At 47.5% G+C, this 16,276-nt stretch overlaps 1 protein-coding gene across 1 annotated transcript; it reads right to left on the reverse strand.

Annotated features, from left to right (window-relative positions):
- Positions 1–1,941: 1,941 nt before the first annotated feature.
- On the reverse strand, positions 1,942–5,148 carry LOC123127707 (probable aquaporin PIP2-2). The gene is made up of 4 exons (XM_044547500.1): positions 4,755–5,148; positions 4,347–4,642; positions 3,152–3,292; positions 1,942–2,371 (listed from the first exon to the last, which is right to left on the reverse strand). The coding sequence occupies exons 1-4, from the start codon at positions 5,068–5,070 to the stop codon at positions 2,264–2,266; spliced, it is 861 nt and encodes a 286-aa protein (XP_044403435.1). The 5' UTR covers positions 5,071–5,148; the 3' UTR covers positions 1,942–2,263.
- Positions 5,149–16,276: the final 11,128 nt, after the last annotated feature.

Consider the following 16,276-nt stretch of genomic DNA (forward strand, 5'->3'; position numbering starts at 1 on the left):
TGACGGCGCTGCGAGATGCTTCACTCTAGGGGAGCTACCATCTCATATGAGCGAGATTTAGCTCCCACAAGAACTAGCTCAGTAGATTCCGCGCGCGCTCACTTCTGGGTCGCCGCCCAACAGCTTGTTTCGCCCACAGGCTCACTGGCTTAGCTCGCTCTGTTGTTTTCTGCGTTGTGACTTTGATGGTTCCGAAAATTAAACTGGCTACCCGTAATTTTTTAACCTGCTAGTGTTTTTTTTAATTTGGTGAATTGGAGAAATGATAAATGGTCACAAATTTTAAAAATTGCTTTTCAATTTGAAATTTAATCACTAATTGAAATATAATCATGAATTCAAAAAATCACAAATTATAAAAAAAATATCAAATTCAAAAAAGTTCACAAAATTTAAAAGGTCACGAATTCAGAACAGTTGTAGATTTTGAAAAGGCCCACAAATTCAAGTTTTCACAAAATTTTAAAGATAATGTAAAGTTCAAGATTTTGAAACAATAATTAATGAAACTGGATAAAAGTTCACAGATTCAGAAAAAGTTCATGGATTTGAAAACTATTCATGCATTTAAGAATAAGTTTGTGGATTATAAAAAGTTAATGTATTTTTAAATAAAAAATATAGAAGAAAATAATACAAATAAATAAAAATGAAGATGAAAAAGGAAAGGAAAAAAGAAAGACGAGCAAACAAAACCGATAGAAAACCGGTCAGAAAACAAAGTAAAAAGGCACAGAGAAAACCAGGGCAGAGAAATAAAATTTTCAGATTATTCCAAAGACTACTAAGGGGTACACGAGTATGTTCCGACCCATTTAGGAATCTTAAGAAGGGATGGGGTGTGTGTATACCGAAAGAGCCTTATTCAGCGGCTTTTCGGCGGTTCCTAATCCCCACGTAGGATGGGAAATATCGACCAAACGCGCAACCCCTGCACTGGCTTTGTAATGGTCGGCCCACTTGATTTGTGCCTTCCCCATCAGGTTCTAGACCTTCCCCACTAGTTTTTTTATATTACTTCCATGTTCTTTTTTAAGCCATTTCTTACTGATTTTTATTTTTTTTCCTGATTACTTTTTGCTTTTAATTTGATGTTCTCTTTCCTTTTGGTTTTCTTTTTCCAATGTACCTCCTATTTTCCGAATTCGCTAATATTTTTTTAGTTCACGGACGTTTTTTAATTTCCTGAACAGTTTGGAATTGGCAAGAATTTTTCAAATCCAGAAACATTTTTTAAATCCTGAAATATTATTGCATTAGTGAACATTTTTTGAATTCTTGATTTTTTGAATATGTAATTTGTTTTTGAAAAAATGAACATTTTTTTTGAATTTGTGAACATTTTTCAAATTCACGCTGATGTTTTTTATTTGTGAACAATTTTTGAATTCGCAAACATTTCTTAGATTTTTGGACATTTTTTAGGAAAAAATAACAAACAAAAATTGGAATCATGAACATTCTTTTTATTCTTAAAGTTTTTTGAAATCTCAAATATTCTTAAATTAATCAAGATTTCTTTTGAAATCATGAACATCTTTTGAAATCGTGGACATTTTTATTTTTTTGAACATGTTTCAAATACACTTGAATTTGTGGTTTTTTTGGCAATTCATGAACAATTTTTGAAATCTAGAAACGGTTTTTAATTTCGTGAAGATTTTTTGAAATGAAAAACATTTCAAGTTTGTGAACATTTTTCAAAATTGTGAAATGAAACCACAGGCCATGACTCACTCTTAGATCACAGCAATGCGATCACAATCAGATGCGCAGGATCCATTAGGTGCTAGGATGAAATACAGAACATTCGTCAATTATATTGGCATTTTTGCGGGGAAATTATGTTGGCGTTTATTAATTTAAAGGCAGACTCTTATTTCGTCTTGGTTCTAAAAGCAGTTAATGGAAGCTGTGGAAGCTCTTTCTTTGCAAGTAAAATAAAATTTCACAAACGATACCAATTCTTTGATTCACAAATTCTCCACATGCATACATACATACATAGAGCGAGTAAATGGATAGCACACTTGGAAGAAACAGCAGCAAGCAAACATGGCGAACTCCGGAACACGTCGACGTACGAATGGACGGTCACATCGACATATGCACAAGCCGAGGAACGGTAGCAGCTGATGATGCAAAGACTGGAGCCACTGAACAGGACAAAGGTGTGGGATCGAGCAACCATAGCGCATTTGCTGGAGGCGGCCTTCTTCTTCGCACATATCTACACTTCAGTCCGGCCGGAGCGACGGCCGGCTTAGTTGCTCCTGTAGGACCCGAGCTTGGCGGCGCTGGCCCTCAGCACGTACTGGTGGTAGGCGGCGGCGATGGCGGCGCCGATCAGCGGCCCCACCCAGAAGATCCACTGCACGAACACAAACAGCAGTCAGCACGTGGCAGGCAGATCAGCGGCAGCGGCGCCGCTTCATTGGAAGTTTATGTGATGTACGTACAGGACAGACGAAGCAATCTTTATTGCTTATCTTATAACGATTTGATTCGCCATGGTTAGAAAAACTGAATAAATTGACATAGTTAAATCATTTGGTCGATGGTGACATGCATGCAGCAGATTTTAAAACCTGTTGTTATGTTCCACGGAGCATCTTTTAGGTGTGTGTGAGGTATGGATTAGGTTATATAACGTCAAAAATAGTGGATGAGCATGTCATGCATAACCTAAGTGAGTAGTTCGAATGATCAATGATAGATGAAATTTTGGAGTGTCGACACTGACACCAGCTAGCTGTTTAATTTGGCAAGCATTATCCTGCCCTTCATTTGCAATATCTTTGAAAGCAACCGTTCGTTTGCAATATTATCCTGATTACTGAATGTAAGACTAAACATGATAAGTTTTCTATTTGGCATCAACTAAGCATGATAAGTTAATCAAATATATCCCGTGTGATTGTCAATTCAGTCTAGAATTATCAAGTACTAGTCGACCGTGATTTGTGACCAAAGCCAAGTAGTAGCTGATAAATATTACTCTCTCTGTAAACTAATATAAAAGCGTTTGGATCACTAAAGTAGTGATCTAAACACTTTTATATTTCTTTACGGAGGGAGTACTCAATATTTTATGCCATATATATATAGCATATAACTGTATTGGCCATGATAGTGTACTGATGTGTCGTACTTGGTCATCCCAGGCCTTGTCTTTGTTGTAGATGACAGCAGCTCCCAAGCTTCTCGCCGGGTTGATGCCGGTGCCGGTGATGGGGATGGTGGCCAGGTGGACCATGAACACGGCGAATCCGATTGGGAGAGGAGCCAGCACCTGAGTAGATCGGTAAGTTCAAAACATTAAGATCAAACCATGAAACACATCAGCTTAACTAGCATGCACGCTGATCAGTTACATCAAAGAGACTGACGATAGCAAGCATCTTGGTCAATATTATAGCAAATTAAGGACAAAACAAGTTGCTGCTTTTGTAGATGTTACTGTACTTTTTAGGTGATTTGTAAATATTATTCCAGAATTGAGTATACATCTCAACACAAAAGAATGCAAATAAGAGCATACTTGTTTGAAAATTGTGTAACCAGAAAGGGATGGTTCACCAAATCTGAATGACAAAATACGTCCATGCATGACATTATCCCTGGACTTCTGCAATTTCTTCATACCCATGCAACATATTTCCTCATTAATTGGTGGCGACCATTTTCGATTTGCCACCTCAGATTTCTGTAGACGATGCGGCGAGACAGCGACTAGTGCCTAATCGAGCAAGAGAATCTTCCTATCTGCCTATTGGCACGCTGTGGATCAGACAAGCAGATACATTTGCACATGCAGGTGCTTGATGTGGAGTGATTCGTACAATTTTGGACCGTAAATATTGCATTTTTTGGGTGGCACTTTAGCCTTTAGGTTCACTAAAATGCTTCATTTTGTCAGGATTTGTGACTTGCTTGCCCTACTCCTGCATACGCAATTGCGTGACCACGAGAGCTATCTCACGAAAGTATTTTGCTACTATAGCACTGGTAGTAGAAATTGAGTATATGATCTGATAATCGCTTTTTACCAGCAATTAGTTTCAGTAATTCGAGTTTAATTTACTAGATTATTCTTTACAAACTTGTTCTAGAATGTTTTCTCGTTGTCAAGTAGTAAGTTGTTCCAAAGCTAAGTCACAAGCAGAATAAGGAGTTAAGGACAAGGTCAACGACTTTCCCAGCACTTTGATCTGCATCCAGTCTATCATTGGCCATAAACCATAAGCATCAATTATACACTCTAAAGTGTACTTTTCCTTTTGAGAGACATCGTAAAGTGTACTCTATGGTATAATACGGTATATACTGTAGTCAATAGTACTCACCGGGATGTGGGAGTCACGGGCGTTGCGCTTGGGGTCGGTGGCGGAGAAGACGGTGTAGACGAGCACGAAGGTGCCGATGATCTCGGCCGCGAGCCCGGTGCCCTTGGAGTAGCCTGCGCTGAGCTCGTTGGCGCCGCCGCCGTACCGCACGTAGTAGGAGCTCTGGAAGCCCTTGACCAGCCCGACGCCGCAGATGGCGCCGAGGCACTGCGCGATGATGTAGAGCAGCGCCCGGATGAGCGACACCTTCCTCGCCAGGAACAGCCCGAACGTCACCGCAGGGTTGATGTGCCCACCTATGCATCGTGAAGAGAGAACAGTCAGTCTCACGCATGACCCATGCATGATGCATGCATGTGCAGTTATGCACGCGCGAGAAGAGAACTAGTGGTCGATCGATGGACGGACCTGAGACGCCGGCGGTGCAGTAGACGAGGACGAAGATCATGCCGCCGAAGGCCCAGGCGATCCCGAGGATGCCGACGCCGCTGCAGGCCGCGTCGGTGGTGTTGACGGTGGGGTCGGACTGGTGCTTGTACCCGATGACGGTGGCCACGGTGATGTAGAGGAAGAGGAGCGTGGCGACGAACTCGGCGATCACCGCGCGGTAGAGCGACCACTTGGTCAGCTCCTCGAAGTCCACGATCGGCGCCGGCGGCGGGTCCGAGTAGTCCTTGGTGGAGAACTCGCCGCCCTGGGGTGCCGCCTCAATGTCCTTCGCCATTGCTAGCTCTGTCTAGCTAGTGCCCTGTAGCTAGCTTGAATGGTGTTTGCTGCAGTTGTTCAGTGTGAGGAGAGAGGGGAGGGGCGGCCAGGTATATATGGGGCGCGAGAGGGTGGCTCGTGCCGGGGAGAGGACGAGCTCATTATCACCTCGAGTTTGGCCTGTTAAGCGGGGAGGCAGATTGATTATTAGCGAGGGATAAGGTTTTCTGCGTAGTTTATGGGAGGTTTTGGGTTATAATTTGCCGCCCACAACCGACTATAGCATCATCGTTAGGTCGTTTTCGGAGCCTAACGAACTGGTGGCTAGTGATCAATCGGAGGGGCTGTTTTCTAAGGTATGTGCAGTGCGCTTACGTTGCTACGTACTACTGTGCCTGTGCCGCCCGGCAAAATACTATGCAGAAAGGTCAGAAAGCGCAGCACAGAAAAGATATATCGACCTTTATCTAGTGGCGTGTAGAGTTAGCATGGGTTTTGCAGATGTCTTGGAAGGATCAACGATGTGTCCGTTCCAAATGCGTGCATGCACATGCAGCTTCAGATAACTTTTACTGTGGTGCCGACTACTCGGGACAATTTGGCAGTCCTATCTTTCAGAAAACAGTTCAGTATACAATCAAAAACAGGAATTTAAACAGAAACAGGTTCAGTATATACATGCTCATCCACCAATGGAGATGCTCAGAAACTTGATTGCCACCAATAGCAAACAAGGACAGCGAATCATCGCTAAGACGGACAGCTCGCGGAGCTACCTGCAAATGGAGATTCCTAACAGTGGCCTGATTAGCTGCAACCTGCATGCAAGCTGTATGACGTGAAGGCATAAGCTGTCCCCCTCTCTCTTCTCACCCTCGCACAAAACGTGCTCCAGAAATTTGAATCCCGGCTGGTTAGGTCTGGCCTTTGTGCTTACGGAGAAATCATGAACCATCGGTGGTCGCTTTCTCTGATCAAGACAAGTATAACAACGAAACAGATGGGCGCAGAACGTTCCCCTGTCTGCGAATATTTCCAGTAGTATACTCTACTCCGGTGGGCCCCTCGACCGATGACATCTCCTCCATTTCCTTTCCCTGTATAGCTAACTTACGTACCTTGAGATGCACAACGTACGTATTCTCATACGTCCATATAGGTTTCCTACGGGACACGTGGGACAACAGAGACCTTTGGATTTACAGTATCCACAACTGCTGCGCGCGGCCAGCCAATCCGGCGGTGCCACCTACGATCATGTGGCTGCAAAGCACCGGGCGGCTCGGGTCACTCTCACGGCCCAATCATTCAGATTTGAGGAGATGCTCCCGTCGACGTAGCTAGTACTAGTACTAGCAGCTAGTACAACTGTGATGCGGCTCGGACTTTATGCCGACGCAGGACAGGAGCTTGTCCTTGCACGCAAAAGAAAGAAGAGCTGACAAACTGTAAGATGAAAATAATGTATTAATATCGTCAAGATAAAATTACACTCAGCCTATGCACTAATGACGATCGTAAGAGCTGCCTAAAACATTTGCAGGTGCACACAGCCAAAATATTTTAAAAAAAATGACCAACAGAACAACTTCATCAAACATAATATAAACCATCAATCATGGCAACCCAAGTAACATGATAGGTGCTCCAACGACGGTGTCTTCGGAAAAGGAACGACAACGTCATCGTCGTTGGACCCAACCACTATCTAAGTAAACTCCCGTGCCGTCAGCCCCTCCCCGCTCCTCCATCCCTAGTCGCGTTGCCGCCGGCAAGGGCCATGGTGGCGGCGGGCCCTACACCGCAGATCCAAGGCGTGTGGTCGCCGCGGCAGATCCTCTGAGGCGGAGGCAGCGTCTCGCGCAGGAAGGCTGGGGGCGGCAGCCAGGGCGGCGCCCTTGCTACGTGGCGGCGATGGGAGCCTACATGGCTGGCGGTGTGGCGGCCGCGGGCGCATGGGTGTCTCCGATGGCTGCGGATCTAGTGTCCTGTCCAGATCCGTCTCGGTACAGTCTTGGCCGGCCAGTGGCGCGAGGAGGACCGGTGAGGGGCGGCTGGAGGCTCCCTGTCGGCGTGCCGACATCGGCCCTCATCTCCATGGCGAGGCTCCATTCGGTTCCAGCCAGCTACGAGGTTGGGGGGACACTACTTCCGGTGAAAATCACGCCGACTTCGGTCATGGTGGACGATGGCGGCGTCTATGACGTCGTTCCCTTCTCGAGGCATCATTGTTGTAGGTCGTGGCACCCCATTTGTGATACTTCGGGGAAAACCGTAGATCTGGATCTGCCGGATCGGACGATGATGGTACCTTTGATGTTGTTGTCCCTCCTGAGGGCAACGTTTTGGAGCAAGTGCTAGTTGGACGGGACAAGCGAAAGAGCGGTGTCTCATCCACCGCAAGGCCGACTGCGGATCCCGGTGGCATGGTGCCGCGGAGGTTCGGCGACGGGCGCGTGTGGACAGACACGTGCAGAATGGTGGAGTTGTATGGCGTCGTTGTGGCATTGACGACAGGCCAGACAAGGTCGACGGGTCAGTTTCTGCTCTGCAGATGGACCTGTGGAAGACGGCGGCGGCAGCCTCTGAAAGTGCGTCGATCCGGTATGGGACCCGGTCCCATTGTGTGGCTGAGTTGGGGCATCCGGCTTTAGATGTTAGGGTTTGGTGCGATGTCCGTTTGATATTAGGTCCGAATATTCGGCACACCTTCATCATAGCATAGAAGTTAGGGGCGGATCTACATTGGAGCCTGTGGGGGCAGCTGCCCCCACTCGTTTCTAACATGCGCTTATATACATGTTGCTGCCTATGCGTGTGCCCCCGCTAGGACGAATACTCTGCCTCCACTTAGCCCGATTCCTTGCGTATTTTCAAAAGCCCATTACTTGAAGTGTGAAAAAGGTCAAGAAATAGCAAAAAAAAAGGGTGTTGCAGCGTCTAGCCTGCAGATCGCTCAGATTTCCTCGTGCACACTCGCACCCACACGGCCGAAGCCCTGACCTTGCCGCTCGCAGCCGCCGGCGGCGGCAACTGCTGACTTGCCTGTATCCTTCCCCTGCGGCCTTGCACGACGTTACTAACGCACAACCCCATCAGCAAACCCCGATTCTGTAATTTCTCTCTGATTGATATCAAGGTGAGCCGTATAACACATCTAGGTTTTTCCTCCTTGCGATTTTTTTTGTTAGTTTGCAATTCCAATCTTATATAAACTGAAATTCAACTGTTTGAAATTTCAATCTAGGCCTTGCACGCGTGCTATCAGATTAGTGTATTATTCATTCGTTTGTCCATGTCTTTCTCCTTTTGAAATCTAGATGAACCGTATAAAACATCAAAATATGTGTATAATCCATGGATTTGGATAATTAGGTCAATTCAACTGTTCAAGCATTTTTTTTTGTCACATACAAATTTTAATATGCAATTTCCTACTTAAGGGCAATATTGGCTAGTTCAGGCTCATAGGCTCCAATTTATTCGAATCAACTATTATAAAAAATTCTAACAATCATTTGTTTGTGCACGCACACACATCAAATGTGATATTCATATTGATGCAAACACACACAAACATCAAATGTGATATTCATATTGATGCAGATCATTGTCTCAAATTTTTAATTTATTTTCACTTCACAATGAACTTGATACCATGAGAAGAATGAGGTGATCATGCCCAAACTTTTAGTTTATACTAATACTTGCCTTGCTAGTTCGTGAATATGCTCATACATTTTGCCCCCTCTCAATTTTTTTCCCTGGGTCCGCCCTTGCATAGAAGTAGCAACAAGTGTTGTTTAGATGATGGCTTGAGCCTGACTGGTGTATTACTTTATATAACCTCTGTGAATAATTAATAAGATTGTTGTATGCATCGTCCAAATGCAGAGGCGGGGTCTATCCTCGTTTTTCAAAAAAAATCTAAGTAAACCCCTACAATGGCTTCAACAAAATGTGGGGTGAACGACGCCACGGTACGTAAAAATGTACTGCTGTGTACAGTACTGTTTGTCCACTGAAGTCTTCTTCGTTTCGCTGTCCCGCCGACCGACAACGATCGGTCCTGTGTAAGCACGGGAAGATTTGAGGCTGAATTGGCAAGGGACGGCGAGCAAATGGAATCACACAGGCGATGAAACTCCTTGGATGCCAAGTGTTGTTCGTGTTCTGCAAAAATAAGAACCATTTGACATATGTGGACTTTAGACCACTACGGCCGACCTCTTATATTGGCCTTATATGTCCAGGCGGACGGGCCGGTGATAGACTGGTCAAAAAATCACAACCCAAGCGCCCCTTTCAAACCGGCTTTATACATTCGGACTGGCCAACGGCTTTATATCCAGCTCATATCTAGGGATAGATATAGGGAGGATCCGATGCTTCTAGGCGCATCCGCCACGTCGGGCCAGACAGAAGGGACCCATCACAAATTTCATAAAATCACCCTCGACCTGGCCTCCACAGCGGCCCTCCCCTACCTCCACCGCCACCCGAGCTTCTTCGTTCCAACCCCACAGCATCGCCACCACCGGCACAAAACTCCTTCCCACCATTCTTGTCGCCCCGGACACGATCGTCGCCCTAGGCGTCGCCTTGGTACGTCCCGCTCCTCTCGTCATACACCTTGCCCACTATGTGTTCGACAAAATGTACTGGCAGTTTTTTTAGTTCGTGGAAAATGAGCATGATCATCCATTCAAAAAGAGTTCTTTGATTCGTTGGATTCGGACTACAAAGATGCTAACTTGATGATGATGATCAGCATTTACGAGAAAATGGAGAGGGAAGTGGAGCACATTCTCGAAGGGAGGAGAGTTCTAAACCGGGATAGGCTCACTGGCGCAGACCGCTCTACAAGGACTACCTCCAACCCGGACCAACATTCGGCATACATTTTTATGTCGATGCTTCTGTATGCGCAAACCCTTGTCCTTGCGCGTGGTGGAGAGAGTGGAGGCACATGATCCCTACTCCAGGTTCAAGATGGATTGTTGCGGACAATTCTCATTCCCTCCTTTGCATAAATGTACGACTGCTCTGAGGATGCTTGCATTAGGTACTGCCACCGATGCCATTTGTGAGATGGTCCGGATGAGGGAGATCACATGTACTGATACCACCGCGAGATTTTCCCATGTTGTGGTGAAGGTGTTTGAAGTAGAGTATCTGAGAGATCTAACTGTGCAGGGTGCAAAATGGTTGATCGCTACTGGAGCGGCAAGAGGTTTTCCAGGTATGCTCGGGTCAATTGATTTAGAATAATCTGATACACATAGTCAATCTACCGATGACCAATCAATCACATAAGGCGTGACACCGAGATTTGCTAACGAGGTTCACCAAGATGACTACATCCTCGGGGTCTGACTATGGACGCTGCTCCCCATAATACCACTACAATACTGTTGGTAATATGCCCTAGAGGCAATGATATTGTATTATTATATTTCTGTCATTTTTAAAACACATCAAACCGGCAATTATTATTAAATCAGTTTGAATGTGAGTCGAAATTTCGGGATTAAAAACAGTTCGGACCGCACCAAAATATGCAAAATTTCGTATAATTTTTTAACCGTGGCCACAATATGGGCTGTAATGCTAACAAAAAGAATATGGGCTCAAAAAAACCTTAATAATTAGCAAATGGGCTGTAAATTATTAGAAATAATGGCAGATGGGTTGTATGCTATTTTCCACAGATTTGAGGCTTTCCTAAAATAAAAGGTTGACGCACAAGCAGTGACTGTTGGATGGTCATCCAACGGCCGTCGTGCTTCTTCAATCTCTGCTCTTCCTGCTTCAGCTGCTCAAACAAGCGCCGGCGGGACTGCCTGCTCCTTCCTCCCCGCGGGCGGCTCTGCTGCCACGCAGGCCTCACCACCCCACCGTACTCCCATCGCTGGCCTAGCCATCCCTCTACTCACCCACACCTGTTGTTATTCTCCGGCGACGGCAGACAAACTAGTAAACCCTCGTACAGTTGTACTCCCCTCTTCATCGGAAACAACTGCCGAGTCTTCACTGCCTCCGTGTCGTTCCCTTCCTAGGCCTCACCGTCGTCCACCGCCCTGGTGCTCTCGGCGCGGCCTGGTCAACGTGGTCAACGACCGAATGCATCTAAAGTAGACTGTACGTGGAGAGGCCGACAGCTGGGTCCATGACCGCATGCAAGGAAATGCCTCCTTATTACACGCAAAATAATGATTTCTCCACCTGACATCAGGGACCCACCGAAAGGGCCTCTGTATTTCGCAAAAAAACGTTACCGCCGCTGACAGCTCGAACCCGCCAGCTATATCTTCGCACACAAGGAAGTGCCTCCTTATTACGCACAAAAAAAATGAATACTCCCCCTATTAGCTGGGACCCATTATAGTAGCAGGCTAACTTGTGGGCCTACTAAGTTGACGGGGACGGAGGGCTTTGTCAACTTAGTCAATATGCACGATTCTCGCTCCAGTGACCATACGATGTCCATCCAACGGCCGTAGTGCTTCTTCAACCTCTGGTCTTCTTGCTCCAGCCGCCCAAACTAGCGCCGGTCGTATCTCGTGCTCCTGCCTCCCGTGACCGGCTGCGATGCAGTGGAGGCCTCACTGCCCCCTACTACTCTCACCGCTGGCCAGGCCATCCCTCTACTCACCCGCACCCCTGTTATTCTGCGACGACGACAGCCTCACATCACAGCGAACCAGTGAACCCTCGTACTCCTCTACACGTGTGCATCCACTGCCACATCTTCCCCGGCTCCGCGTCGTCCCCTTCCTAGGCCTCGCCATCGTCCACCGCCCTGGTGCTCTCGGCGCGGCGTGGTCAACGTGGTCAAGGAAAGGCTTCCATCGGACGTGGACTGTATGTGGAGAGGCTGACAACTGGGTCCACGGCCGCAGCAAGGAAGTGCCTCCTTATTACGTGCAAAATAATTATTCCTCCACCTGACAGCGGGGATCCACCGGACGGGCCACCGTATTTCACGGAAAAAACGTTTCCCCCCTGACTACTGGGACCCACCAGCTACATCTTCGCACGCAAGGAAGTGCGTCCGGGCAAAAAAAAAAACGATTCGCCCCCCTGACTGTTGGGACCCACCAACTACATCTTCGCAGGCAAGGAAGTGCCTGACAGTCGGGACCCACCTGGTCGAAGCGTATGTAGCGTTGTCATTCTGGTCGCGAACGTGTACGTACATAGTAGAGGCGCGCACGTGTCATAGTAGAGGCGCGTACGTGTCGTAGTAGAGGCGCGCACGTAGCATGTACACATACGTACATCGGCCAGGGTGCAAGAAAGAAAATACAACCACGTATGTGTACATACGGGCGGGGTCTCGAACGCCTACTCGCGCATACGTACGGCCAGGGCTCGTGTACATGGCTGGGTCGGAACAAAGAAACAGCGTCGTCGTCGTGTTCATGGGGAGGCAACGAAATGCGTCATGTTCATGGGGAGGCAACGGAATGCATCGTGTTCATCGAGGGGCAACGGAATGCGTCGTGTTCATCGGGAGGCAACAGAACGCGTGGGAGCCAACCGGCTAGGTCGGAACGGAATGCCTGGTCGTGTTCATCGGGAGGGCTTGGATAGAACAGGCGATGGAAACGAGGCCTGGCGTACCGCAAAACGGAGGAAACGGCCTTGTGTTCGACGGCCACGTTTGAAACGGGATCCTGTTCATCGGGAGGTCTTTGGCGTACCGCAAAACTGAGGAAACGGACCTCCTACGATCGAAACGGGGGTCCTATTGGTCGGGAGGGGTGTGGCGTACCGCAAAACGGAGGAAACAGACCTCCTATAGTCGAAACGAGGGTCCTGTTGATCGGAAGGGGTGTGGCTGTAACGCCCTCGATGCGGCTATATCTCCCAAGTGTCGAAGCACGACTTAGAGGCATAACCGCATTGAAAGCAATGTCGCAAGTGAGGTAATCTTCACACAACCTATGTAATACATAAGGGAAAGAGATACATAGTTGGCTTACAATCGCCACTTCACACAAATACATGAATACAACATTACAACATCCAAATACAATCAAGGTCCGACTACGGAACCAAAATAAAAGAAGAACCCCAAATGCGACAAGGTCCCCGATCGACCCCAACTGGGCTCCACTACTGATCAACTAGAACGAAACAACACAAAGGACAAGATCTTCATCGAGCTCCTCCTTGAGCTTGGTTGCGTCACCTACACGGTAACATCGGCACCTACAAACTGGTTTTGGAAGTAACTGTGAGTCACGGGGACTCAGCAATCTCAAACCCTCGCGATCAAGACTATTTAAGCTTATAGGTAGGTAAAAGGTATGAGGTGGAGCTGCAGCAAGCGACTAGCATATATAGTGGCTAACATACACAAAAGAGAGCGAGAAGAGAAGGCAAAGAACGGTCGAGAAACTATGATCAAGAAGTGATCCTAGAGCAACCTACGTCAAGCATAACTCCAACACCGTGTTCACTTCCCGGACTCCGCCGGAAAGAGACCATCACGGTTACACACGCGGTTGATGTATTTTAATTAAGGTCAACTTCAGGTTTTCTAGAACCGGACATTAACAAATTCCCATCTGTCCATAACCGCGGGCATGGCTTTCAAAAGTTCAAATCCCTGCAGGGGAGTCCCAACTTAGCCCATAACAAGCTCTCACGATCAACGAAGGATATTCCTTCTAGCGGGAAGACCCGATCAGACTCGGAATCCCGGTTACAAGACATTTCGACAATGGTAAACCAAGACCAGCAAAGCCACCCAGATGTGCTGACAAATCCTGATAGGAGCTGCACATATCTCGTTCTCAGGGCACATCGGATGAGCCAGATGTCGGGTGGGCCAGCCCAGAGTTGCCCCTGGTAGCTCCGGACATCGCTCAGTTTGGACCAACACTCAGAGGAGCACTGGCCCGGGGGTATAAAATAAAGACGACCCTTGAGTCTGCAGAACCCAAGGGAAAGAAAAGGCTAGGTGGAGAATGGTAAAACCAATGTTGGGCCTTGCTGGAGGAGTTTTATTCAAGGCGAACTGTCAAGGGGTTCCCATTATAGCCCAACCGCGTAAGGAACGCAAAATCCAGGAACATAACACCGATATGACGGAAACAAGGGCGGCAAGAGTGGAACAAAACACCAGGCATAAGGCCGAGCCTTCCACCCTTTACCAAGTATATAGATGCATTAATTAAATAAGAGATATTGTGATATCCCAACAAAATATCCATGTTCCAACATGGAACAAGCTTCAATCTTCACCTGCAACTAACAACGCTATAAGAGGGGCTGAGCAAAGCGGTAACATAGCCAAACAACGGTTTGCTAGGACATGGTGGGTTAGAGGTTTGACATGGCAATTTGGGAGGCATGATAAGCAAGTGGTAGACATCGTAGCATAGGCATAGCAAAAGAGCAAGCAACTAGCAAGCAAAGATAGAAGTGATTTCGAGGGTATGGTCATCTTGCCTGAAATCCCGCAAGGAAGAAGAACGAGTCCATGAAGAAGACAAATGGACGTAGTCGAACGGATCCTCACAAACGCGACGTTATCGGAACTAACCCGAAGAAGCAACACCGGAAAGAAGAAAACAACAAAGTAAACAACCATCACATAAACATGGCATGATGCACAACCAAGTATGATGCATGTCCGGTTTAATGATATATGGCATGGCCAAGTGCACAAACAAAACTACAAATTAAGTGGAGCTCAATATGCAACGGGTTGCATATTGACGAAACACCACATCAATTATTTAGTTCTCTCCCGGTTAGGTACTCAACAAGGTTAAATGTTGGTTAATATGGCAAGAGGTGAAGCATAACAAAACTATACCATCTAACAATTTAAATGAGGCCGGATATAACCAACAACAAATCCGGCAAATCCCCATATGAATTTATCAATTTGGTGCAACAACAATTTTAAACATTTAAATGTTATTATCATGATGCGAATGACATGAACAAGTTTACACAATTTTTATGAAAATGTTGGCTTGATAAGATACGAGGCATTTGTCATCGTGGCAGAAACGAAAGGGGTGCCATGACAACGAATCCGAAAGTGATGCCACGGCAACATATCGGTTCCGATAGCTCATAGAGATACCGGTGCAAAAGGAAGTGGCGGGAGCGAGCAAAAGAAGGTGGGGCGCTCCCGGATACCGGGTGTCCCATGTGTCGGCGGCATGGCAACCAAGGGTCGTGCACGTAACAAACGGGCACGCTGAAAACACGGGTTCATCTCGTATCACATAACATGCATTCGGTCCACGGACGGTCGTGTCGATGCTTATACCTTTCGAAGCGTGCCTTATCGGAATGGATCAAGTTCGTAGAGGAGAGTAGGCGTTCTCGCGACGACGGTAGTGGAAGTAGTTGTTCACGCGACGATAGTCGGACTTGACGATACCATTACACGGGTCTTCGGCAACGGTAGTGGTACCCATTTTGTAGTCGTGCACATTCCGTAGATGTTCGAGGTCACGGCGAGGATCTTGACGTCCACGGAGTCTTCGAGGGTCGACGGTAGTGGTACTCGGGTCGTCGGCGACGGTAGTCGTTCTATGCATCAGGCGTCAAGGTACTTGCCGTTCTTAGCGGTTCCGAAAACGGCGGTAGATGAACAAGATGGGTCGTCATGGTACTTGGCAAAAATATCAAAGAAAATGCCCGACGGTCCACGTACGGGTCTTGGCGACATTCTTGCCCATCCAAAACGAAACAAGACATAAGGGCCTCTGGTGGGCAGCGGGCGAGCAGCGGCAGATGATGTCGAGCCATAGCTGCTCATGACCAACAATGAAACAACCAAATCGGCCATGACTTGGTGCTAGTGCAGAGCATCAGGAGGCAGGGCGTTGCAGGAGAACAGGGCCGGAGATGGGGGGCGGTAGCAGCAGAGCAAAGCAGAAATGACAGAGCTCGGGGTTCGTGGTGCAGGGGAGCATGAGAGGCACCATGGACACAGAGGAGACAAGGTGCACGACGGCAAGGCGAAACAGGCCCGAGGTCGAGGTCGCCAAGGGAGGGAGGCAGCAGGGGTGCGGGGATGCTGATGGCCTCGCGGGCCATGGCAGGCGACGGGCGCAGTCTAGAAGGAGTAGGGCCGACAGAAGCCGGGAGTTCCAGCAGCGAACATGCGGTCGGGCATGACCGAGAGAGATGAGGGCTTCGCGTGCCAGGAGGACGCGGCAGATGGCAGCGCGGCGACCGGAGGGGTCGCG

This window comes from Triticum aestivum, chromosome 6A, assembly GCF_018294505.1.
Source record: "Triticum aestivum cultivar Chinese Spring chromosome 6A, IWGSC CS RefSeq v2.1, whole genome shotgun sequence".
NCBI lineage: Eukaryota > Viridiplantae > Streptophyta > Magnoliopsida > Poales > Poaceae > Triticum > Triticum aestivum.